This window comes from Brienomyrus brachyistius, chromosome 19 (assembly GCF_023856365.1).
Source record: "Brienomyrus brachyistius isolate T26 chromosome 19, BBRACH_0.4, whole genome shotgun sequence".
NCBI classification, from domain to species: Eukaryota; Metazoa; Chordata; class Actinopteri; order Osteoglossiformes; family Mormyridae; genus Brienomyrus; species Brienomyrus brachyistius.
This window is the reverse complement of record NC_064551.1, coordinates 20,256,288-20,283,767: the sequence shown is the minus strand read 5'-3', so window position 1 is coordinate 20,283,767 and position 27,480 is coordinate 20,256,288. Positions and strand designations below refer to the sequence as shown.

The following is a 27,480-nucleotide window of genomic DNA, read 5'->3' as shown; positions in this document are numbered from 1 at the left end:
TGACATTTTAGAATTTTTAATCTTAAAATCAGTACAGGGAAACCTGTGTGCGGAGACAAAGCCAGTTCCAATAATCCATTTCCCACAAGCCTCCTACTGTACGCATGTATCACTAGTGGTGCTGGACCCGTGGACATCCCTGGTCATATGGACACACGGTTCCACTGAAAAAAGAACGGCAACTCAACTGGCGGTCAGTGGGCTTCAGATAAGCAGCCACCCAAACTCAGACGGCAGCTTCAGCAACATACAAGGTCTGAATATTTTACAAAACTGCATAGGTGGATTTTCTTCAAGTTTGCAGCACTGAGTTACATTTGGAATGATGAAGTAACACAGCTTTGTCGTTTTTGTTTTTCTTGTGGTCTGGGCTTCCTTAAGTTCCTGCTAGAAAGCCTGGGACCACTGAGGAGGTTTTCTGTGATGACACTTTGTCCACAGGAGCCCCAGCACCGAGGGAGTGTAGAGCCACACAGCACACGGATCCACAGACGGCAGTCGGAACAGCTAATATCCAGACATTCATGAGCCCTGACACTCGTTTAAAGATTGGGGATTGAAACTGATACTTTCAATTAGGATTTCCCTAAAAATTTGGGTCTGAAAAAGCACGCAAAACTCACAGGGATCTCGTGCTACCATTTGTATAGCTTGGCCCTAGAAATCCAATGGAACTACTGACTGGGCATCACATTTCTGAATACTGTTACTGGACATCCTTCATAAATCCTTAAAGATTCAGACCAGGATGAGACAGAGACCCGCCTCTCCCAGCACCCTTGGTATGTGACTTAAAACACGATAAAAACAAAAATTTACGAGAAGCTACACAACATTAAATCCACCACAACTGTGCTTCTTCAGCATTTGTTTTTAACTAACAATGAATTAAGGATTGACCCGTCATTCAGCTCTGTCTGGCAGCTCAGCCCTAGGGGCAAAGTTCTTAATTCTGAATAATGCTGATTGCGGGAAGAAATATGTTTGATTAGGGGAATGTCAAATGCAGCAGGACCCGCTGGTGACAAAAAAAACAATTCTGCAGCTCCGGGTGTTACGTTTGGGTCTGTTCGTTTCAGCGTGGGTTCATTCTAAAATAAGACATTTGTGGTTCAATTATTCTAAAAAACGCTAATTTCTGTTCCCGTGTTCTGCTTAGCCACTCCTCGGGGTTAATGCAGGTCGGTCCGCGAACCGGTGTCTGGAAGCGGAACCGGACTGGGATGATTTTCCAAGTCTGGTCTCAAGGCTTGTGGTAGCATGGGCTGCTCGCGGTGGGTGAGGAGCTCAGTTGAAGCCAAGACCTGCTCCCTTTGGCCTCTGCAGGGCGCGAATGGGTTCTGTGATGCCCCTTCCATCGGGTCCCAGCCCCATTCCCGGAGTCCAGCCCATGGAATGCAGCATCCGACTCCCCACGTTGCTTTCTGGGATGGGTAGGGCATTCTCACCAACCAGTCCTGTGGATGCCAAAGAATGCAAGGTCAGTGGGTGAAGGCTAATCCCGATGAGTCTAAGGCGGGGTGATCATCTTAACACAGCTTCAGAAGTGAGGACAGCTGTCATACAATGGCTGCATTGTGAAAAAGCACCATAGTGGCCATTTCCCTCGACGCAAAGTCCGTACGGCTCCCAAACCCAGTACAGAAATCCGAAACCCGTGACTTCAAAGCCGCAAAGCTGCCGCGCAACACGTTCCTGGCCCTGGCCGCAAAGTCCGGACGAGAAGGCAGAATCCAAGGCAGCTGCTCACCGTGAAATGAGCAAGCAGCACGCGGAGATTTGCTACAGCGCGAGGTTAAGCCCTTAGTGGGCGGGAGATGGCAGGCAGGGGGACATCGTGGCGACCCTCTACAGCACCGCTACCGAATCTAGGGGCGTGCTAATCAAAGAAGGAATCAGGCTGCAGCAGGAAAGGGATCCGGGTTTAATTCTACCCGGAAAAACAAAACAGCAGATATAGGCTTATTTTAGCCAGTGTAGAAACGAGCATCTTTCTAAGAAATGAAAAGAATGAAAATTGACAACAAGCAGGGTAAAGAATGCTGAAACAGTAAGCAGTACAGCTCTTGAACACACAATTAAAACGGGGTCATTTTAATTCCAGTTTTAATCCAAAAAGTGCTAAATTGATTAATATATTGTTCAACACAGTTAAAAAAAGCTATAGAATTAACAGACATTTACTTAATTTCAGTCTTATTGGTAAAGCTTTTAATATAACTATTGACGATTAAAATCAGAACAGAAAACATGATTTTCATGTTGGAAGTAATGGGAAAGTCGATAACTTTAACCTATTAGTGTCCACTCTGCATTCAAAGGGCTGGAAATTGTTTTGTCTCTCGATATCTCGGCTCCCAGCCTTAAAGCAGCAATCGGCTGCTTCTTGAGAACATCCTTCTACAGGTGATTCTCTATGGATACCATCCTAGAGAGGCAGACTCTGCTCTGGATGCTGCCGCTTCCCATCAGAGGAAAATTACAATTGAGCAACAGACAAGAATATTTGTGAATGTGTCTCTGCTCACCTGATGAGTGCGCTCAAGGAAAATAATCTCAAGGTGCAAAAGCAGCCGGGTGAATTTTGGCCCTGGATGTGTTAACATGGACAAAAGAGGAACACCAAAGCTGCCGGCTGCACATGGTCAAAAGAGGAAGGTACAGTGGGCTTTTGTTTACATTAATTATTGGGGAAAAGAGCATAATTAAACAGAAGCTCTGAATATACATGCAGCAGATGAAAACAAATATATATACTCCATAAAAGTATAACAGTTAAATTTTGAAGTGTAACTAAGTAAGTGGCTTGGGACTGGAAAACTACCCAAATAAAATCCCACAAGAGTCACAGAGGACAGCTAGGCAAGGCGTGGAAGACAACGATAACTGATGTAAGCGCAAGAGAAGAGTGCTGAGTCTCAGTCCAGTGTTGCAAGAGCCATCGATTGCGTGTTATGAGGTTCAGGGTGCCGCAACGTTGACTTTAACAACCTACCAAGAAGCAGCGCGGCGAGATCTGTAAACAAGCTTCAGTCGGGGCGCGGCCGCTTTGGGGGGGGGGGGGGGGGGGCACATCTGTTTAATCCTCACGACGCCTGACAGCTGGAGGAACAGATTTCCGAGGGCCTGCTCATCAATTTCAGCAGAGCCTCTTAATGAAACAGCACGGCAGAGAAAGCCGTCTGGGGAGCGGGCCGTCCGTAGTGGCCTGCCTCCCTCCCAGTCAGCTTCTCAACCAAAACTATTCACTATTTACCCACAGATACTTAATTAATTCAGACCCTGGGCTCACTTGTTCAACACAGCGTGTCCTCCACGGACTGCAGAATAAGAAACAGTCTTCTGCTCACAAGTTCTGACAGGGCCATAGCCATTACGCCACCTGGTGTCTCAATAGTGCTTCTGCAGTCAAGGGTCAAAATCAAGATTGTTCAGATATCTTTGGGGCATGACTTGGTGGCTTGGGACTGGAAAACTACCCAAATAAAATCCCACAAGAGTCATTTAGCATGCCATAGTTAAGACCATTAACCAGATTATCATGTCACTGATTAGTACTGGTGGCTCCTTGTCCATATTGAGCTTCCTTTTCTTTTGCATGACAGTACCTCCTCCCCTCATAGAAACACCCCAAGAAGGCCTCAGCCCTTAAGCAATCCAATGTAGCTAAAAATGCCTCATAAAAACCTTGTCTGTGCGCAGGACCTGGACAACATACCGACTTTGTGTTGCTGTTGCTCTCTGTCTGCTATTTAATGCACTTATTATCTACACTGAGCTGAAAGACACTCCAAATAAATGGATTCACCATTTTGTGCTTTTATTAATGGCCTCATGTCAGCTACTGCTAAGCTCCCAGCCACGATTTTCCTGCCACGGGTCTTTTGCTTCAGATAATTTCCAAATACCATCACAGACCTGTCATGAGATTACAAAGGAAGGACTATTATCTGCTTCTTTGTCAGCTGATCTCACAGAGTGGCCACAAATCTAAAGGCATAAAGACATAAGTTTAAGGCGCCTGTGGAATTACAAAGAAAACAGAGACATTTTCTCACACTCAAATATTTCCCCATTTCACAAAAAGTACATCACAGTACTAATTTGGTCTTTACCTCACACCAGGACTGTTCAGTACACTCAGAACATGGAACTGTCGGTCCACACTAAACCATCCATCCATCCATTCATTCATTTTCCAAACCACTTATCCTACTGGGTCGCGGGGGGTCCGGAGCCTATCCCGGAAGCAATGGGCACGTGGCAGGGAACAACCCAGGATGGGGGGCCAGCCCATCGCAGGGCACACTCACACACCATTCACTCACACATGCACACCTATGGGCAATTTAGTAACTCCAATTAGCCTCAGCATGTTTTTGGACTGTGGGGGGGAAACCGGAGTACCCGGAGGAAACCCCACGACGACATGGGGAGAACATGCAAACTCCACACACATGTGACCCAGGCGGAGACTCGAACCCGGGTCCCAGAGGTGTGAGACAACAGTGCTAACCACTGCAACACCATGCCCCTCACACTAAACCAATAAAATAATAAATACATTTTAATTTTTTAATTTTAAAAAAAGGACCCCATGTTTTCTGGTTCACTCTATTGACATAGACTTCCAATCTTCTCCGCTTGTAAACTTAACAGACAATTAGGGAAAGAAAAAAAGTGGTTTGCTAAACATAGGCAGGGTCGAAACAGTCAAACCAGGGAAAGTGACAGCGCCCTCTGGTGACACGGAGGACATGACCTTACACTCGGGACAGATCCTGCTCCTTGAGGTAGGGAGCACAGGTCTCATTAAAGATTCAAACACCTGAAACCAAGATGAGCACTAGGCTTACTGTTCTTTCACACATTCTCTAATTAGGCACGTTAGCTAAGGAACCGTTCCGTGGGAGATCACACTCTGAAAGCTTCCAGAATACGCTTGGCTAGTGACAGCGTGCATATGGCAGAGAGGCCGTGCGACAACAAAAGGCCCGCATTAAATAAATAAACATGCTGGCGACCCAACGAGGGCGAACATCTGGACTCTTTGTTCGTTGTGGAAAGTGACCGGTCCCGGCGGCACGTTCCCATGATCGGTAAGGAAATGCTGAGCTTTCACCGAGAGCCCCCTTTTGTGAGGAAATGTCCCCAAAGGGTTGGATTACAGCCAAAATCCCCTTTCCACCGTGCCACAGCGTCGTTAATTCTGACACTCGTTTCTCAAATTATTTTTCCATACCTTTTCTTTTACTTGGTTATACTTGGACGTTATCTTAAACGGGATGAATTCAACGATACGCTAATGGTTAGAAGCACTGAGGGAAACTGATGTGATGTACAGTGTAGCAAGGATTAGGACTCAGAGAAGCACCCCTCCCAATGCCCTCGGTCACCAATCAGAGATGAGGATGGCCGATGCCGAGGCCAGTGCCAACAATCGTACCCGTAGGGGCGGGCCCTGCTCCTGGCGGTGCCTTGCGTCTCCTCTTGATGTCGCCCGTGCACAGGGAGCCCAGGTGTCCGCTCGTCTGCCTGCAACAATAATCACAGAGCAGCTGTCAGAATGAGCTGGACACAGGCAGGAGATGGACGAATGGCAGGTCCACCCCTTTCCCTGCCAGAATGGGCAGACCCTCCGAGTCCATCTCCTATATCAGCTTGGCCAGTTATGGCGGCCCAAACCGCAGCAGTTAGCAGCGTGAGATGGACATAAACAAAGGGTGCTTCTCCACCACACCAAGTATGATACTTTTGGTATGGTACTTGTGGTACTTTCCCTTTTCCATTGACTTCTGGTCGAGAACCAGTACAGAAAGTTCCAGTACCGAAAGTTCCAGTACCGAAAGTGCCAAACCAGCTGGGGTACTTCAGTACTTTGGGGTGGGACTTGAAACACTTTCTTTGTCGATTGGATATGCAAATAGTCTGCTGCTGAAACACAATACAAACACCGCCTTGAAAACAGTTGCGAACTTAGAAAAAAAAAAAATGCGATTTGGTCGTAAGAACATATACAACTAAATGATCCGGATTGCATGACAAGAAAAAAAAGGATGACCACAATGTAATACATACTTGGGAATTTATAAAATTCTCACAAACCCGTCTTCGAGTGATTTAAACGACAAGGATGAAAATGATTATGATTGGCTCGGAGAACGTATGCAGCACTCATGAAAAAGCAGCAGAGGTAAACTTTAAACTGATTTTTAAACATATAAGAATTTAAAAGGAATGATAATTAAAATTGCTAAGTTTGGCGAGTTTTTTTCCCCCCATGACAGTAAGAGAGTAACAATATTTTAGTTAAACTGAAGCAGGAAGCCAAGAAAACTTTTGCCAAAGGCAGGGGAGAGGAATAAAAGTCATGTAAAGATATTTTTTAAACTTTTGAAAACAGACAGAATAGTGGCATCATTGTTAAAGGAAGGCACATGTAAACCTCACGTTGCTGGTTCAACTCCCACAAGAATCCCACAACTCTGTCATTAAAGAAGAGCAGACTGAATAGGAATCCGAAATACAAGTCAAGGGATGCGGACCTTCTAAATAAACCACAAGACTTTAAATTACCCAAGACACTCAGAAAAGGTCTTTGAAGTCCCACAATGGTGGGCATGGGTATGAGGGGGTATATTTTCTTCTGTCATTCCACCACTATGATACAGTGGACGTCGCATAAGAGTGAGTAAACAGGAAAACGTGAAAGAAAACACAAAGTATTTAAATGTGAAGAAGACTCTTTAGCAACATTACTGTGAGTTCGCTGTAGTGCATTGGGTCTGCTGATGCAAGAAGACCAGCGGGCGAGAGCAAAGAGGCCAGTGGGAGACGAGACAGGCGTGGGACCACAGCGAGGCCAGCCCGGTGGATGACCTGGTGCAACGGCACCCAAACAGACCTCAAACTGCTGAGCCGCCCACAGGGGGCGCTAAATAAGGCCATACATCACATCCCACCTCCATGAGAATTAGTGCCATTTCCTGCCCATTGACGTTAAATGAGGAAACCCCTTTTTTTAATTTTCCTCAACATAAAACTATATGATTGCCTATTTAATGATACTATATTATATAAACACACAGTTAATATAGTTTGGGTGTCAGCAACCTAGCTGAAAAGACACAGCAATTCGACAGTAATATTCAGCGCAAAGTCACCCATAAATTCCTCTCACCTTGATTACAACATAATAGAGGAAGAAGGGAGGGAATGAGGGAGGGAGAAAGATTGGGAGAAAGGGGGAAGCGGGAGTGAAGGAAAGATTTATGATATGGACCGCACATCGGCGGTAGATGAGGCGAGTCATTCGTGATTATTATTGTCTTTTAGGAGACAACCTTTAGACGGTGACTTACAATCTGAGGGGCAATAACAATAACCAAACCAAACCAATTACCAGATACAGCACTGCTGTGAGAGGGAAGAAACCAAATGAAGGCCAGCGGGGAAAAAAACGAGTGAACTAGAAGAAGAGAAGAGATGTGGGGGAGAGAAGGCCAGCCAAACAAATAAAGGGACAGCAAACTGTTTCTGCTGTGAGCTGGGCCAGGTGTTTCTGGGTAAATGAACAGCGAGGTGTGAGAGACGTGAGGGCGGGAGTCAGAGTCGCGTGCGAGCTAAGATGGACGCTGTGCGTCAAGGGGAAGCGGCGGAGGAGAGCAGCACCGCCACTAAGGTGAGAAATGACAAACGTTTCCAAGAGTGAGGAGGGAGTGTGAAAAGGGGGGGCACGACAGGGGGAAAGGAAGAGGGGAGACGACAGGGGGAAAAGAAGAGGGGAGACGACAGGGGTAAAGGAAGGGGGGAGACGACAGGGGGAAAGGAAGGGGGGACACGACAGGGGGAAAGGAAGGGGGGACACGACAGGGGTAAAGGAAGGGGGGAGACGACAGGGGTAAAGGAAGGGGGGAGACGACAGGGGGAAAGGAAGGGGGGAGACGACAGGGGGAAAGGAAGGGGGGACACGACAGGGGGAAAGGAAGGGGGGACACGACAGGGGGAAAGGAAGGGGGGAGACGACAGGGGGAAAGGAAGGGGGGAGACGACAGGGGGAAAGGAAGGGGGGACACGACAGGGGGAAAGGAAGGGGGGACACGACAGGGGGAAAGGAAGGGGGGACACGACAGGGGGAAAGGAAGGGGGGACACGACAGGGGGAAAGGAAGGGGGGACACGACAGGGGGAAAGGAAGGGGGGACACGACAGGGGGAAAGGAAGGGGGGACACGACAGGGGGAAAGGAAGGGGGGACACGACAGGGGGAAAGGAAGGGGGGACACGACAGGGGGAAAGGAAGGGGGGACACGACAGGGGGAAAGGAAGGGGGGACACGACAGGGGGAAAGGAAGGGGGGACACGACAGGGGGAAAGGAAGGGGGGACACGACAGGGGGAAAGGAAGGGGGGGCACGACAGGGGAAAAGGAAGGGGGGAGACGACAGGGGAAAAGGAAGGGGGGACACGACAGGGGGAAAGGAAGGGGGGACACGACAGGGGGAAAGGAAGGGGGGACACGACAGGGGGAAAGGAAGGGGGGACACGACAGGGGGAAAGGAAGGGGGGACACGACAGGGGGAAAGGAAGGGGGGAGACGACAGGGGGAAAGGAAGGGGGGACACGACAGGGGGAAAGGAAGGGGGGACACGACAGGGGGAAAGGAAGGGGGGACACGACAGGGGGAAAGGAAGGGGGGACACGACAGGGGGAAAGGAAGGGGGGACACGACAGGGGGAAAGGAAGGGGGGACACGACAGGGGGAAAGGAAGGGGGGACACGACAGGGGGAAAGGAAGGGGGGACACGACAGGGGGAAAGGAAGGGGGGGCACGACAGGGGGAAAGGAAGGGGGGGCACGACAGGGGAAAAGGAAGGGGGGAGACGACAGGGGGAAAGGAAGGGGGGACACGACAGGGGGAAAGGAAGGGGGGACACGACAGGGGGAAAGGAAGGGGGGGCACGACAGGGGAAAAGGAAGGGGGGAGACGACAGGGGGAAAGGAAGGGGGGACACGACAGGGGGAAAGGAAGGGGGGAGACGACAGGGGGAAAGGAAGGGGGGACACGACAGGGGGAAAGGAAGGGGGGGCACGACAGGGGGAAAGGAAGGGGGGACACGACAGGGGGAAAGGAAGGGGGGACACGACAGGGGGAAAGGAAGGGGGGACACGACAGGGGGAAAGGAAGGGGGGACACGACAGGGGGAAAGGAAGGGGGGACACGACAGGGGGAAAGGAAGGGGGGACACGACAGGGGGAAAGGAAGGGGGGACACGACAGGGGGAAAGGAAGGGGGGACACGACAGGGGGAAAGGAAGGGGGGACACGACAGGGGGAAAGGAAGGGGGGACACGACAGGGTGCGTCCACCTGTTTAAATAAACCTGAATATGGATGAAAAGAACAACATATAAAACATATTCCAAACATTCCAGTAAACTGGTCATTAAAAAAAGTAAATAAATTTTGGACAAACTGGACCGAACTACTTCACATTCACTGAAACTGACAAAAAGCTCTGGTTATGGTAACTGGGAGAGGCCGTTAACGGCTGGCAGGCGGGTGGGCGGGCGCGCTCCCGACCCCGAATTCGTCATCTCGTGAAGGATATTTCGAGGAGGAGCTGCTTCACTGCTCCTAACAGTCCGCGTGGGTCACTTTCACCTACGGGGAGCTCTCTGCCTCGCTATTTTTAATTCAATCACCAAGAGTACGTTTCGCAGTTACCATTTTAAAAAGAGTGGAAAAAAAGCAGCCATTTAAAATCAAGGTGAATAACGAAGTCAAATCTGGGAGCTTCGGGGGCCTGGCCATTTATGGCTGCCAGCACTGACTGTGCTGGGCTCAGGAACAAGACATTACCCAGGTGGGGTCCAAAAAAATTCATTATTTAACAAAACCTCAAATTTCCTGTCAAACAAACTGATTATTAGATAGAAAACAGTTCTGTTAAAATCACAGACACCCCTAACACATCCTAGTGAGGGAAGCACACTTCTGAAGCAGCCTGGACATCCATGCATGCGATCGAAGTAACACATTCACAAAGTATTTTCAAAGACTTTCACAGTATTATTACTTGATGGCCACCTATGAAGGGGTCCTATGAAAAAATGACTGTAGAGCTCTTGGCGGTTTTAGCTGTGCAAAATCACCATACTAACCATGCAACTCTCTTGACATGACGACAGTAAGGCACAAAAAGGCGAAACAAACAAAATCATGTTCAGATGTACATGCAGTACAAAGGATCCAAGTCCAGAGGGGTAAGGTTTTCTTTGTCTCGGGAAACCATGCCGGGGGCCCGAAATGAGCCCACAGGGACAGATGTGGACATCAGGGGGGGACAGACGGACAAGCGCTGCTCACCTGCTGGCTGTCTTTAATGAGCAGCTCCTACGATGGCCCCTGTCCATCCGGGTGTCCCACGGCAGCTGCATGAGAGGGACACAGACACGACTTCAGCGTGGGGGGCACTATTGGCATGTGTGAGCCACACTCTGGCTACCACCGCTGACAAAGCTCGCAGGGAATCATAACTATGCTTCCTGCATCCAGAGGAGTGGATCTTTTTTGGAAACACTATATCCAGGAGAACCGTACTGAAGGTAGAATTACCCCCTTCAAGAAAAGCGGGGAGGGTTTTGCCAACATAATTACCAACATGAAAAAAAAAAAAGCTTTTCCTATTGCTTTTCAACACATAAATACCCAGCTGAAATACCCTTAAATTACAATCGAAGTAATGCAATCAGAAGACATTTCACTCTAAAAATAATGATATATAACACACATCTTAACCTAGAAGCGATGTTCACAAGCCATTAACTTCAATAAAAGTTTGAGCAAACATTAAATTACGATGTACGAAAATAGCCAGGAAGGAAAAGAAAAACAACTAATTGGGCAAATAAAACACAGCCACATGGTCATTTATTTCAATGTACTTTTCCTGCAATTTCATTTTATCTTATAGTTTTCTGCACGATATGATGAGATGTTTAAAGTCATACATACACTGACAATGTGGCACGTAATTAAAGCTGAACATGCACCTACAGGAGGTCATTTTAGTCCCAATAGCGGGGGGTGGGGGGTTCCTTACTTATGCATGTGATCAATATTACTTGAATTGATATGATTAGATGTTAGGGGTGGAACAATACCTGTTTCCCCAGGTATATCGTGGTATTGAGGCCCTGGTAACAGTAAGGTTTCTGTATCCTTATGTTTCAGAAAAGACCCGGTACGCAGGCTGTCTCACCTGTCCATGTTCCCTTCTGGATTCTGGACCAAACCACGGGCTGCAGAACAGAGAAAGATTACACTTCACCATTCAGAAAGGACTATTCTGACAGTCCACCTTCAACCTTAATCACTAGTGATGACCACATGATTGGGGGGCACTTTAAACTGACAGTGAATAGGTCCAATCAGAGTGTGCGATGGCCCGGAAATAAGCACTGTATAACGAATGATCGAAGAGGACTCAAACATGTGACTCAGACCTGACAATTATCAGGACTGACCCAAAACGGGGGCCCAGCCTGAAGCAGTTAGTGCCACATCATCACAGATATGAGTGGCAACAGACAGCACACCACACCTCTAAGAGTTGCACTGCCAGTGTCCTGTGTCTCCCCCATCCTTACAGCATGTCATTTATGAACCTGATGAGGAGAGGCGCTCTCGGTGCTGCGACAGTACTCACTCGTGGTGATGGGGGTCCTGGGAGAGTCGAGGCAGCCTCTCGTTACAGCCCTGCCCAGGGACGCCAGTCTGCATGTACATGACAAGAGCATGAGAGTCCGGAACCAAGAGGGAAAGCACTGAGCACAGCCAGAACCAACCTAAGCCGAGCCCCAGCACAGCCCCCTCAACCTAATCAAAAGCAGGGCCAGTTTATTGACGATCTCTCTCAGGCACATTAGGAAGGTTTCATTAAGCAATAACCATAATTGGGCCTTTAAACGATGCATTCTATACAACAATTTGCAAAAATGTTTTGTTTCTGTATCTACACACCATACTTTTGTATAAAAAATGGATAAGTTTTGGTTAAATTTGATACACTGGTAGAAGAAGGAACCAATCAGACAGTAAGATACGCCTTCAAACTAATAATCGCACTGGACCACCCCCAGCGTTACTACTAATCAGAGGCTGCAGCCTTTGACACGTACGTAACATTACAGTCACACCACTCCAGAAGAAAGACAAGTACATCTGGAGTACAAAATACTGCATTTTAAAAGCAGCATGCCAATTACGAATTTGCCATGTGGTTACAGTAAAGAACAGAGCATTATTACACTACATTCCAAAGGTCCCTTTTTACATATAAAGTCATTAAATGTAGCAAAATACAGTGCTAGTTCCTGGCTGGGCAGACAGCTGTAATGTATTACGAGAACAGCTTTCTATCTTATTGTGAATGACCGATAAAAAAGCATTTGCAATTATGTTCTGAGAGCACAAAGTGACTTACAATCTCATAAGTCTTTTCTTTAAACACACTTTTATTGCACACAGAAGCACAAAAAACACATTCTCCAAGCTGCATGTCAGGGTCCAGTCCGAGAAGGTGTTTCCAGGCTGGCTCAGTGGAAGCCCGAACCTTCTGAACGGCATGATGTGAGTGGCCTCTACTGGCTAACTGAGGGCAGCATGAGCGACGGCACAGAGTCTCGCGGCAGCCTTGTCACATGGCCTCGTCTGCGGGCAGAACTCCTTTCTCGAGCTTGTCGACGAGGAACACCATGGCAAACCAAAGGACAAACAAAACCACACCAGGGTATGTTGTGACGCAAAGCCTGTCACTGCGTGGCTCCGCTGCATCTAGACCGGCTTTGCACAGCCAGAGTACAGCTTCAGACAGACACCCTATAAAGGCTGAGCTTTCCTACAAGCTCACGGTAAACATTACACACAGACTGGTAAACATACAGCACTACAACTTCTGGCCAACTCACCTCACAAAATCAGTAATCCCACCTTCCAAATTTACTACACAGCAACAAATCTGAACAACAGAAACTGGTAATGGGAAAACACACAGCGGCATAATACACTCTTAGCAGGTAATCAAACTGGTGGCATCAATGTCAGCACTACCCGTTTAGGTCTGATACTGGTGACAAAGTGATGACCTCGCTGTGGGGTTAAAGGTCAAGCTTAACATAAGCAAGCAGCTGCGCCAAACTCCGATATCTCCAAAAATGGCCTGTTAATACATTAACCAAATTAAACCTGCTTTGTTACACTTTGTTTTTGGTAAATGTATTTTCATGAAGTCTATAAACTCCATCCACCTTTTCTAAATAACTACTTGTCCAAATGCAGAGACTCTGAAGCCCGGCCCAGAAAAAATAATGTGCATGAGAAGGTCCAGGGATGCGGAAAGACATGGACTTGAGGAAACCAAACAAATGCCAACAGAGCGTACAGAAGCACAGCAAGAAATACCAGCTCCACACGTACCGAGCTGGGCTTGAACCCACAAACCAGGAGGACTTGAGCTCCTAGTCCCGCCTCCTTCATCTACAGTATCTTCAAGTGCCTAGAGAGGGGATTTTGGAAGCTGCATCCTTAGAGGTATCACGGTACAACCCCTCTATGCCACTCAGCTGACATTTCCCACATAAGCGTCTGGTTCACACACCGAACACAGTGTTGCCTGAAAGGCAGAGTTCTTCCACCAGGGATTTAAATCAGACACAATGCCACATGTGCGACTCCATAAACAGCCCGTCGCCGCATCAGGCATAATTATTTACAATAAAAGAACAGGAACTCTCAAGAGGTAAAATGAATGTTGCACAGGAATCGTGCAGAGATGAGAGATCTCTCGCAAGAGTAATAACTTACTCCACATTACAGTACTCTAACAGTTTAACTCCAAAATTTTAAGAGCTTTTAAGAGCAAAGTGCTTGTCCCATCTTATCACATAAAAAACTACTCTTGTGCACAAGAGCTGAGTGTTTACTGAATATTCAGTTGAATATTATGTATACAAAACAAGCACAAAGACTCAAGAACATTTTATAAATAACTACAAGCACTTGCATTTGACGAAAGCCAGCTGACTGATGACTTGGAAAGACAGTGACTGTCAGGTTTCGCTCCTTTCCTCTCAATAACAGTGACTCTGCTTCAGACGCATGTATTACTACATATCAAAAGGAAATTACATGCAAAGGCTCACATTGTTCTCAATCTGTTTGATCTTCGATCCATCACCCTCATAAATTAACAATATACTTAACAGGACAAAGAAACTTTGCACATTTGTTATATTTCCTATTTCAGCCATTTCTTTTATAATTTCATATATCTACATTTAGCTATATTTTCTGTTTCTATTTTTTCTATGAATTTCATATTTGTTCCATAAATACATACTTCTGCAGTTCCTAGTCACGTTTGTTTTGATGTTTCCTGAAGTATTTGTATGTAGCAATGTACAAGAGGCAAATATCTTGAATCTTTCATAGAATTTTTCAAGTAATGCATAGCAATTCCAAAAGATCAGTAATCTGCATGTGTGTGTGGCCGATAATATTTAAAAAAACATGTTTAGAGCATCTGTGCACCCAGGGGTCTTTGTGATCGCTGCCACGGGCCCGTTTCCATGTGAGAGAACAGCAACCAGAAGACCGCAAACCAGGGCTTCAGCGTCTCAAGCCAGCGGCAATCTGACAGGTTTTTACAGAATGAGACACTTTTCAAATGAAACGATGCTTTATTTGTCATTTGTACAAGTACAGGCACATACGAATTCTTTAAACTTCACATATCCCATCATACACTATTCTGCTGAGGTTTTGAATCGTTAACCTTCTAATCACACGCACGGAGGCCTGACCCACTGACCTCACGCACATCACCGGCCTGCCCACCTGCCACAATGCTAGGGCTAAAATTTCAGTCAACTACGCCCTATGTAGATTTTGTGCAGGTAGGAAAAAGACATCACCAGGTGAACATAAAACTAACTTATATTTACGTCAAACACACAGAAGAGAAAAACCTCACTGCTCAGCATAAGGAAAAACAGGGAATAAAATGACATTATTAAACCCACTTTTACAATTGTCAACCAACTCCTTCCAATTAACATCACTCATGAACGCACGGCAGATCCTGAAATTCTCTCCCATATACCTCTAAGAAATTCAGTAACCTTAAGCTGAAGCTGTGAAAGGAAAAAAGACCCATCGCTTGATTACAGGTTATGCTCTCAACGGCCGAAAACCGAGGAGCAGGTGAGATCTCCAAGCAAACATTTGGCGATGCAAAGAGGAGGAGGAGAAAGGGGGAAGGGAAAAGTGACGGCCCAAGAAAGCAGGGAAAAAGAAACATAAAAGTAAATAGCCAGGAAAAAGATGAAAAGGCCATGTTGAAGTGCCACCATAAATTATGTCAAAATGCATGGCAGGGGCACCAGGTGCTTCCCGGAATAGGCTGGAAACAACTCTGACTACCTGGAAACAACTTACTCACATCTTAGCCGAGAGATGGGCTGTTCATGATGCTTATTTCATGCGCCTGTCAGGACCCTGCACGGCAAGCACAGTATTGCAGATTTGCACAATCAGACTCTAAGCCACAACAGGCCACAGAAGGGTACTGAGGTCCAGCCCGCTGGGGTTCTCTGTGGCTAAGATTTAAGCATAAGAAGATTTTAAATGTAATGGTCGAGCTCATGACACACGAGGGAAACAAGGAAAAAAAAAATTTAAATCACTGGGTTAGAGGCAACTCAGAGACCAATAAACTTGGGACAAGAACGGGATGGGACAGGCTCAGGGGCCTTCGTGTAAGAGTGTCAGTCACGGCAGTAGATGCCGCCATGATTTTGACTCACAATGCTCATTTAACTGCAGACAAAGAAAATAGTGTAACAGCACTTCTGGACATCTTAGCTGTAACGCACACAGGAACTTCTAATGGGTCAATCACGAGGAGTCTGATATCTACCCGAAATGATCCGAGGAACCAATTAAAAGAAGTCCATTTACGTCATACCAGAGGGGACCGGCGGTGCCCTCGACAGCAAACAGCTCATCCTTCGTCGGACCAGCTTGTCCTGGTCCCTTTGTGAGGTCTGGCAGGTAATGATGGATAAGAGAGCTGTTGTGAGGCGGGAAACAACTGAGAAGCCATTATAGCTGCCAGGTCCCCCCTTCGACCCACCCCCCGCCCCCCCCCCCGGCTCCTGTCATTATTACACACTGAAGATTTATTCGGGTTTATTGCATGTGCGCTGGGTGCCGGCCATTTGCAATTCATCACCGGCCCCTGGTAAAGTGGTGACCCGCATCCGTGACCGCCAACTCCGCACAAACGCTGAACGGCGGCAGCGGAGGGGGGGCGGATGACGTCCAGTCAAGGGGGATCACTGGCCATACTAGCAGGAGGTATCTTGCAACAGCAGAAAGATTAGCTTGCGAACATGGTACCGACGTAACTCTGGACACCATGGGACATGTAGATGGAGACTGATTATAAAAACTGTAATAATATATGTGTGGATTTGTATCCCTGAACTGCTTTAAAACTTAACCTCAGTCTTCAGTTGTATTTTAAAATATGTTTTCGTGTATTGATGCAGTGCAAAAGTAAATATAGACAAAACGAAAAATGAACTGTAGAGATCTTTCTAAAGAGGACCTTTAGAAGTTGACAAGTTAGCCTGCTGAGTTTATTTCTTCATTTCGGATACACAAAAATTTATTATTCTTTTAAGACTGATTTATCACTACCATTCTGACAGGGACTAGACCGCATTAACTTTAAAATAATATTCTTGTACTTTAAACACCTCTGCTTGTGAAATAGTAGAATGCTTTCCATTATCCATCCAACCATTTTCCAAACCGGAGCCTATCCCGGAAGCAATGGGCACGAGGCAGGGAACAACCCAGGATGGGGGGCCAGCCCATCACAGGGCACACTCACACACCATTCACGCACACATGCACACCTACGGGCAATTTAGGAACTCCAATTAGCCTCAGCATGTTTTTGGACTGTGGGGGAAAACCGGAGTACCCGGAGGAAACCTCACGACGACATGGGGAGAACATGCAAACTCCACACACATGTGACCCAGACGGAGACTCGAACCCGGGTCCCAGAGGTGTGAGGCAACAGTGCTAACCACTGCACCACCATGCCGCCCCGCTTTCCATTAATTTAAAAAAAAAAAAAAAAAAAAAAAGAAAAAGAATAATCTCTACTTATGCAATACACAGATGAATTTTTTTCCATCTGGTGGGGCTGTTATGAAGCTAGAGAGAGCAGTGAAAGTGTTCCGACACCTTTCAAATGATTCCTAAAGTGTGCAGTACTCCACACTCTGCTCTTAATGGAAGTTAATATTTCCATGCTTTTGAAAAGGTGACCATTACAGAGACTGTAATTAGTCGCCTCCTCTCAGAACAATTAACCCTTATGAAAGTGGGAAACCCTGCAACAGAGGGCTGGGGCTATGAGCCACTATTTAGCGCCGCTTATTCTTCCCGTCAGCTGGGCTGGCCGTGTTGTGCTGGACACATACGTACACACTACCCCCCACCCCAAAAAGCCTTATTTTTGCCATAATTACCAGCCCCAGCATCACCTTCCCAAATGATGTACCTTTAGAAACCAGAAATGTTTATTCACTTAGCATATAAAACCTCCCCCATCTCCTCCCTCCCTAACCCCCCATGGGTGACTAGACTGCAGGAGGAAGTTAGGAAAACTGCGTTTGCTGCAATAAAATAATAATGGTGCCGAGAAGGGCACCTCGCCAGGACGGCGTTTGTGTCTGCTTTAAAAACATAATGAATAGGCGAAGGGAGCCTCCCCTGGCGAAAAAAAAGCTCCCCTTAGATCATTACACTTTTATCTCCCGTTAAAACATTCTTTGAATACAAAAAAAAACAGGTCACCTTGATCTCATTCAAGAATGGATGACCTGTGATAACCATCTCTCCACCTGACCTCCACGAAACCAGCGTGGCTGGCCCTGAATTATTCAGCAGACGTTTAGAGGCTAATGAGTGAGGGGTAAACAAGACGAAAACCCCCCTAAAACTGCAGGATACAAGATAAACAGACTTCCTGGCTTCTGTCTCCCCATCCCTTTTACATCAGCAAATCAGGGAGGCTCCCTTTTCTAAAACACCTAATACATGGACAGAATTGTAAGCATGTAATTCAAACAGCACCTAAACAGACTGGAAAAAAAGCTCTACCTTTAAGGCGATATAATTAAGAGGACAGCTGCCCAGTTCCAAAATAAAAAGACAAAAGAACCACCTAGAAGATCAGTCTTTTATCACAAAGACTGATTTCTTGTTTAGCCAGATTTAAGGTACCCCACTTTAAATGGACTTTATATTCGTTCACTTACATTCAGCCTAGACAACCTCAAGTCTGAAAAGTTATCCAGCTAAGCAAGAAATCCCGCTTTGTGATAGAGGCCCCTGTAAAGATGCATGTCTGGATAAGAACCTAAACACATAAGCAAGCTACACAACTCATGCACTCCCTCAGCAGCATGCAGCATCTGGGTGCCGAGGTCATTGTGGCCGATATGGCGACTGGTGCAGTCTGCAGACTTGGCCCCGTTTATATTCCCGAATGTTGCCGCGATCCCTAGGCACGCCTCCAAGCGCCAGCTTAAAGCCTATGAAGATCCATGCTTTGGACGGGACACCTCGCCCTGCTTCACACTCGCCTGAGCCGTGCAGGCCGCTGCTGACAGATGGAGAACACTTACCAATACGGATGGCCGTTTTTAGTTACTAAGAAATACTGACAAACAGAGCACGAGGGGGCAGTGGTAACCCGTTTCCCCAGTAACAGGGGAACTTTGGGGTTGATACGATTGCTCACTACTGCTCTTAAAAAAAGTCTTAAAAAAGATATTTCTTCTACAACCAGTGAAACTTCTTATTCAAAGCCTATAAATAAGCAATACTCTTTGGGTCCCTAGAAGACAAGGCTATTAGCAGAGAAAGCGTATTAATAATCCCTTACTGCAGACAGGAATGCATCTAATAACAGACAGCTAAATCATTCACCTGAAGGATTGAATGTCCGAGAATCAAATTAATTTCCTAATAATGGGAGGAGGACCAAGTCTCCGAGGAGAACAACGAACCGGCCGGATCTGCAGACGAACACAGACATGACCGTTTATCCGCTCGCAGCGAGGTCGCAACGGTATGCATTTAAAATTTTATTAGTATCGCTGGCGCAAAAATAAATAAATAAATAAATAAATAAGACAAGGAGTTATGAAGGCAGCAGAGCCACAGCATGTACTCTATCAGCCAATTACTGCTGGTAAAGTAGAATCAGATGGGAAATCGAAGGGGGGAGGGGGGGAAAATAGCAGGCTGGCCAGGCTGCCAAGACAACAGGGCATGTGAGTCAAAGAGAGCGGTACAAACCTGTCAGAGAGACAATCTGGGCTCTGACGCGTCTAAGGACTGAACTGGCTGCCCAGGACAAAGCCAAAAAGGTGTGATGATACAAGCAGAGGAAGCACTACAACCTGCCATTTGACTCTCGAGGTTGCTGCCATTGTGTTATTTTTACTCTCATATAGGCACAGGCACTAAAGGTATTCAAAAAAAACCCTTACATCTTCTTTGTAAAACTGAAAAACAGGCAACAATAAAAATTCAATTGTACTGGAAATATCCGGTGATGTCCATAAAGAGTGAATTGTGGAAACAAGGGGGCCACAGGACGCCAGAGTGCACATGGCAGAAAGTTACGGCAAAGACTTCGGCGTCATTCCCATCCTCTTTATACAGGAAAGGGGCTTCCATTAACACACTAAACACAACACAGTCTGAAGACATGGTGTGCGGATGAGGGAAACCCAACACGAAACGACTGGAAGAACTGCGCAGTAACAGACACATGGACAGAGGACGTGGCTATATTCTGAGGAGTCCGTACAGATTGGTGCAGCACACTTCCACACGTCACATCTCACACGCACAGCTGCTGTTCTGAAACTCCCGAGCCTGTCATGTGGAAAATTACACATCAATTACAGGCAGCGTGTTTAACTGAAAAGCACCAACCGGAATGGCTTACGAACCACCGTGTGTACCTGAAGTATTCAATAACGATAACAAGAACCCAAAAAGGAAAAAAGAATTTCCTAATCATTTGCTCCTACAGCAAGTGACCAGCATTGCCAGGAATATGCTGTCGATTAAGAAATACGCCTGTCACCAGCGGTGCAGTTTACCACCTCTCAAGCCACATATTTCCCTGAAGCCCCAGAGATTTGGTGGCCCTCTGTTGGCTACAGAAAGTCACTACAGAAAACCCGCCCCCCACTTGTCACAAACGTGACCACTAACAGCATGTGAAGATGGCTGCCTGCTCGCTTTGATGCTCATCCATCTTGTCTGTATGCAGCATGCACTGTAGGATCTTCAGTATTACTAACCACTTCCTTGGGGTGCAGCCCTTCCCTTAAATGAATGACGTACCTTCATGGTGGTCGGCACTGACGGGGAGGACGGAACGCCATGCAGACGGTTCAGCCTGGCCTGAAAACCTGAGGCGGCACACAACAAACTGCGGTTATGGGGCTTATCTATCAACTAGGAAGAAAATGTAGCTTTGAAGTGAGATGGCCGGGGGGGGGGGGGGGGGGGGGGGGGGCAATGCTAATCTGATGCTAATTTGTACTCAGACAGATACTGAACCGCTCAAGAAACAGGAAGAGCATAGAGGCAGATGTTCATGAACAGCTTTCCTGACTCAGATCCACTGAGCTCTAAGCAGAAATATAATGATCCTAAACAACAGTAATAGGGATCTATGTGTTTCTATAGAGCAGGACAATGAGTGACAGACAGCTCAGACAGATACAGAAAGGAAGATAGACCCCCACAATGCACATACGTCCTTACATCTTACATTTGGATGGGGGGGGTCACTGACCTCTCTGAGCTTTCTGGGACATGAGAGGGAAGGAGCCCGTGAGGATGCTGCTGAAAACGGGGTCGGACAGCTCCCTCTCCAGGTCAGAGGAGTCCTCCTTCTCCCACCAGGGGATGACCCCGGCTATCCCACAAGCCCCACCTGGCTCGCCCTCATAGAACCAGTCGCTCTGCTCGTCATCACCTGGGAACAAGAAATGTCGCAGCATAAGGCAGGGTCAACTTCAAAATAGCAGTCACCACAACCATAATGCCCATGCATGGGGAACGAAATGTACCTGTACACCACTGAGATGGTCCACTTTTAAAGAGTATTGTTACATTGATGAACATTTTAAAAGTCTGCCAAGAATCTTAAGCTGAGGATACCTTGCCTTCCTTCGTCGTTGGTATACAAGCCGCCATCACTGCTGTTACTGACGCTGCTAGTCTCACTGGGACAAGAGAGACAGAAAAACAGACAAAAAGAGTGTCAAGGGAAATAAATTTACAAATTATGGTGATTAGCAGAGGCTCGTTCTCATGAATTAGCCACTTGACTGGTGCAGTCTGATCAAATACGCTAACAGGACGCTAAAAGTCCATTCCGCAAGAATGGGAGGTGTATATATAGGCAGACAGAAAAACATTGTCATTATTAAACTCTAAATTGCCTGCAGATTGTGTTTATCAAGCATGACAGCATGATTTTTTCCCCTTGAACCTACCAACCTTCCAGTCAGATGTACAGTCCATACTACAGAACTTATAGCTTAGTGCCGGTCTCAGAAAAATGACCCTGAATAATCAAACACTTCCCTCAATGCCAACCCTGTCCGCACGTGCGGCATCTTGAGCATTACCGTATCGACCCGATGAATATTTTAATGTTGGCCGAAGCTTGAAACTCTGGCGGGATTGTTAGGGAAACGCGGGGGAATGGTAATGAAAATATGTCAGGCCCGCAACTTATAAATCTCACGCCGTGACAGTGAGGCCAGCAGCATTTAATGTCCTTCTTCGTGGGGTACAGGAAGAGAGAATCCATCAGGCAGGCCCCCACAATGCCTGACAGATCTCTGCCGTCAGAGTGCATTTCGCCACAAAGGCTGGCAGGGGAGCAGACGCTCTACATCAAGGGGGTAACTTACATCCACTGATCTAAAAGGAGAAATAGCTCAGCAGGTTGACAAAGACACACAGGAAAGGGACTCAGAATGAAGAACGGCCAATTCTGCAAACGTTTAACGCAGACGACACATATTAATCCCTCCTTAGCCTGAGGAAACCCCCTTTTTCTTAAGCTTCATTTCTTTATGAGAGTAAAGTATAATTTGAGGCCCAAACTCCTTTCCTCTGCCTAGACGGGGACTTGTCCATCACTACAAGCTGGTCCTAAGGGTCACCTGCAGGTATCTTATCCCAGGAAGCAGCCCATCTCCATGTAACAGGAAGAAGACAGCCCATTTCCACGCACTCCCCTTCATTGTGATACTTCCAAAGCAATTAAAAAGGAAACCAGCTCGCCTGAGGGGCCCGGTAGAATGGTCCCACCGGCAGAGTGTCCACCATATTTCCGTCGGCCCCCATGATCACCAGAGAGTAGCCAATTTCCCCGATGTCAGTCAGTGGTCGTATGTACCATGGGGTCCGGATGGCTTAACCTTTTTGACCGCTGTCAAACGCTCGGGCAGAGCGCCCAACAACATAAAAGAAAGACGTAGGCTGATGACTGATGATAGAAGGGAACGTGAAAGATGGGTTGGAGTGCTAGACGCACTCTCACAAAGTGTGACATCGCCAGTCTGACCAAGGGAATCTACAGTGTTACTAATCAGGCATTCTGCTAATTTTCCATTTGATCTCAATAAAAACAGAGAACGCACAATGACCCCAATGAAACACGCCTAATTAAGCAACAACAACATGGATACAATTACAGAAAAAAAGTAGCCTAGATAACTGCCCAACATTAGAAGCATGATAAAAGACATCTATTTGAAAAGTAAGGTTTTCAAGTAGGTTCCTTAAGTTATGTATGACTATGTGAGACTCCAGAGGCAAGCTACTAAGTTAGCATTTCAACTAAAAAAACCTCATTTTAAAGTCTGGAAAATCAGATCATAGAAATGAGGAAATACCCACAGAGGAACTAATAATAAAAACATTTCTTAAAGATTATAATCTTTAAAACACTTATAATCAGCATATTAAATTAAAGAGGAATTCAAATTCAATTCAAATTCATTTGATTAAACCCTAAAGCAGGTAAATATACCCTTGGTTTTCAAAAACCCAACATGTCTAAATCTGAGACTTTTTTTTAAATAGTTTTAGATTATTTATACTGAACAACAAACTCTGAAATTTCTCTCATAGAGAGCAAGACGGGGTAGACCACGAAGCATTCCTGTACCCTTGTGCAAATAGCAAATAAAGAATCATTTTATTTTTCATTTGCAGTCATTTCTGTTCTCATCATCAACCGCTAAGGCTTGTGTACCTGGCTGCCTTCTGAAAATCTACTTATTGAACACTGACTACCTTCAATAATGACAGGTGTATCCCATTCATCACCAAAATCTGTTCCCTATGAACCTCTGTACCGGAGGACATCCGCAAACCACCATGTTACAGCACTTACATAAAAACCACTGCGGGCACTTTTGGGAAAAATGCAAATAAGCACACAAAATATCTGTGCACACTAATGCCTCAGAGAGGACTAAGGACAGCAATTACACCCTGTTTTTCCATCATTTGGGTAACATGCTTAGAAATGCAGCAGCTCTCGGGCAATCATATAAAATGGCCATCCCACATCAGGAATCTAACCATGAAAGGGCTTGTTTTATTACTACTGTAATAAAATGTTGCCGACTCCATCAACAGTACATCCGAGCAGTAACGCAGAACCTATATGAATTTTTTCTTTAAGAAACGTGCTTCTGAGACTGCCAAGCACTTTGTGCCTAAAAACATGGGAAAACAACTTCAAAACATCAGTGTGGCTTTAAGATCCCAAGAAGGACCAAGAAATATGGCAGCAGGAAACACTGCTTAAGGAAAAGTATCACAACCCATCAATACGCTACACAGCATACTGAAGCAAGTTGGCAGTATTTGATTTTGAGAAGAGGATTCATTTAACAATCATCTTGGGATTAAAATCAGGCATGTAGAGTGAGCAAAATAGACTGAATAAAGAATACCTTGGTAATATGCCAGCACAATATGCAATGTTAATATCGACATTGCATGTTACGCCCATACACTTGTAACATCACATGGACTGCGATAGCCAGCTGGATTGAGACCATCAATGAGTTATGCTAAAAGATTTTTACTATTATAGACTTAGCGAGCGTTACAATTTTAATTATAGTTTCTTTTCAACATTATCTAGTATAGAATTTTTGAAAAAAATCAGTCTAAAGCTTACTGCGGCTATTTTGCATGAGCTCTGTACGCACTCTAAAAGCCAATTACAATCATTTTCATCCTCGCCGTTGAACTTTTCTTTGTGAGAAATTTAACAATAATGAGCAAAAGGGAGAAAAGCAAGCTCGAACTGGTCACCAAAAGACATTTGTCTTCCATGGAAAGGAAACATTTTAGATTCCATAGAGACGATACCGAGCAAAATCAAGTGATTTGTGGGCACTGCTTGTGTCTGCTGGCACAACTCAAGGCAACACTAACAATTTATTTGGCAGACTATATTCGTAGATAAGTTCCATTTACCTATAGTTTATTTTGGGCAAATTTTCAACTCTTTGTTTTATAAATATTGCAATATTGATCACTACTATTTTAAATGTGAATTTCTCCCAGTATCGTTTAACCCTACCTGGTATATATTAACCCTGTGAGTGTTAATTCGGATCCTGAGTGCACAAACTGTGTGAGGCCTCTCCAGGTCTCTTTAAATGGCTCACATCCCGAGCAGTGACATAGAATGCTAAATTAGTTCAATTACCGTAATAATTAGTTCAATCGACTTCTTAAGCGATCAGGTAGCGCGACAAATCATTGCCTGCCAGGACCCAGGGTTGAGAACTACTGCCCGAAAATGATTAATTAAACTTTTCCAGAGTCATTAGATAATATTATAATGGGAGATCCTGATCTGTTTACAGCAGAAGGATTTTTTTGCTCTTGTGCCATCTCACTTCAAAAAAAAAAAAAAACCTAAACAGAAGTAGCCACCTGTCACTCATCTCCTCGTCAGATCCCTTGTGCTCCTCATAGTCCATTTTGTCCTTGCCTACTTGGCTGGACTCCTCACTTTCCACTACGACACCCTCGTCAGTCGCTTCCAGCCCCTGCCTGCTGGTGGTCAGCTTCCTCTTCTTAACCCTGCTCTTCCCAGGTTCGGACCCCTTAGCCTCTTGGTTCAGGACCATCTCTCTAGCACTGGCGTGCGACTTGGGCAGAGGTGGGGCCAGCATGCTGGTGACCTCCGACGGCGGGTCCACAGCCATGCGCTTCACTTTCCTCCGCCTGCGCAGGCTGCGGCTGCCCAGCCCCTCTGCCCCCTGGAGGTCATCGTGCCACAGGGGTCGCCTTCCATCTAGGGCCAGGGGAAGCCGGCGCTTGGGACCCAAGAGCTGGTCATCGGAGTCACTGTTGTCACGGGCATGGCTGGTGGTTCGGTGTTCCCGGTGGTCTTCTAGGCTGGACTCTGACCCTTCACTCAGGGGGTGGCAGGACTCCCACGGCGGGTGGCCATTGTCCGAGCGCCGTTTCCGGCCACGCCTCTTGCGCGCCTGCCTCTTCAGCAGGCACCCCACTGCCAGGGCGTGGTCCCCCCCATCCCCACAACCCCCACGGGGTTGCTCAGAACTCTCCTCCAGCGCTGACACCAGGTCGTGGACCAGCTCGTCCATCGTCCTGCGAAAGTGCCTTAGCAAAACACAAACATGACAAAAATATATTACAAACACCGACTGCACCCTCAGGACTAATATTTGCATTACACGGACTACTAGTAGGACAAGTGGCTACTAGAAAACAACTAACATCCAAGAGGTTTCTCAACAGGGCTCCTAGTTGAAAAAGAAAATGCTAAGCGTGTTTTGCGGCAAACAAGCTGTTCCACTCCTGGCCGCAGACAATGTATATCCAGGCTCATGTCACATTCTTCTTTCCAAGCCTGGACAAAGAAGGGAAACTATTCCCTGGCCTGAAAGCCACGCAATTCCCAACCTCACCCTAAAAAAATATATAATGAAACAGTTGGAGGTGTTCAGACCAGAAACATCACCTTCTTCCATTTTCCCCAAGAAAACAGGTTACAATCATAGTGCACGGGTTACATAGTTCTCATCAAATTCACAACTGGTGACCTTAAGACACCCTCTTAACCCAGGATATAATGTCTGTATAGATCACAGCAGGCCACATAAAAGCTCTGGTTAACAAACATCCCAGTTTGATTTTGCTTATGGACTGTATTCATCAGTAGGGGCAAAATTTTCTTTGAACTAAAAATAATAATACATTTACTGTGCACTTACCATTAATACCATTCCCTCTCATTTGTTAAAAGCATGTCCTCCTGTATTTTGTTTCAGTTCGTATACAGGTAACGAGTACACAATAATGTGCTTGATAAAGAAGACTCATAATACTAACCTATTGGTGTCCTTTTAATTTCTAATATCTGACACTAAAGAACTACTAAGGAACTAGACTGGGTTAAGATTTCTGTACTTATCATTAAACAGTACGTTTATGACAGGTAGATAACGTCCATAATGTTATTGTTTACACTTTGTAACTAGCAACCACTGTTCCTGATAAACAATGACTCTTCACCAGATAGAGAACATTGTATTTCTGTCAGGTAAATTAGTTTATCATTCTCGTTTTACACAGCTAGTAATAAAAATACACATTATATTCATGTACGACTTCACATCCCATGCAGTGACAAACACCATTCCAACGAAAGCTTGGAAGATAATAATACGGTGGGTTTCATCCTTGGCAAATGAAGTCTAACTAGCGAGACAGCTAACCGGCTAGCTACTCTTAAAAAGCATAAAATACTGAGGTAACCAGACGCTAAACTGTCAGTACGCTTCAGGGTACTGAACCTTTTCTATGAAAAATGTTTCGAGGCAAAATAAGAATACATAAAGCGTTGTCGTGTAGCTTGAGGGAGATGAAGTGCTTTTCACGTAAGAACGCCGGTAAGTAAAACATGGCTAGGCTAGGCTAGGCTAAGCTAAGTTACGCTACGCTACGACAGGCAGTAGCAGGCTAACCAGCCGTTAGCCAGCGTCTACTCCGAGCGCCAGTGGCGACTTACCAGCTGGTTCTCTCTTTAACGAAGTTCTGTGCGTCGGCTGCGCGGAACATTAAAAAAACCTCCCACAGGAAAAGGCTCAACTAGTTACTTTCAAATTACCACTGAAGGTGGTGGAAGGTGGGACGCATCAGAGAGCCACCATTTCAATAAAAAAAAAAGCACAGGAAACCAAACAGCCGTACAGGATGTAGGTGGCTGGCTGGCGAGGCGCGAGCCGGCGGACTG

The 27,480-nt window shown here is 46.1% G+C and overlaps 1 protein-coding gene across 2 annotated transcripts; it reads right to left on the bottom strand.

Annotated features, from left to right (window-relative positions):
• gpatch2 (G patch domain containing 2) lies at positions 1 to 27,480 on the bottom strand. Of its 2 annotated transcripts, XM_048985513.1 has the most exons (10): positions 27,256 to 27,478; positions 25,149 to 25,844; positions 21,330 to 21,394; positions 20,962 to 21,144; positions 20,505 to 20,572; positions 11,707 to 11,774; positions 11,260 to 11,299; positions 10,365 to 10,429; positions 5,447 to 5,535; positions 1 to 1,457 (listed from the first exon to the last, which is right to left on the bottom strand). In XM_048985513.1, exons 1-10 carry the CDS (start codon positions 27,303 to 27,305, stop codon positions 1,288 to 1,290), a joined length of 1,494 nt encoding a protein of 497 aa, XP_048841470.1. In that variant the 5' UTR covers positions 27,306 to 27,478; the 3' UTR covers positions 1 to 1,287. The 2 variants fall into 2 exon arrangements, with proteins under 2 accessions (XP_048841470.1, XP_048841473.1); XM_048985516.1 differs by lacking the exons at positions 1 to 1,457; positions 5,447 to 5,535; positions 10,365 to 10,429; positions 11,260 to 11,299; positions 11,707 to 11,774 and adding an exon at positions 18,847 to 20,027 and having other exon boundaries at positions 27,256 to 27,480.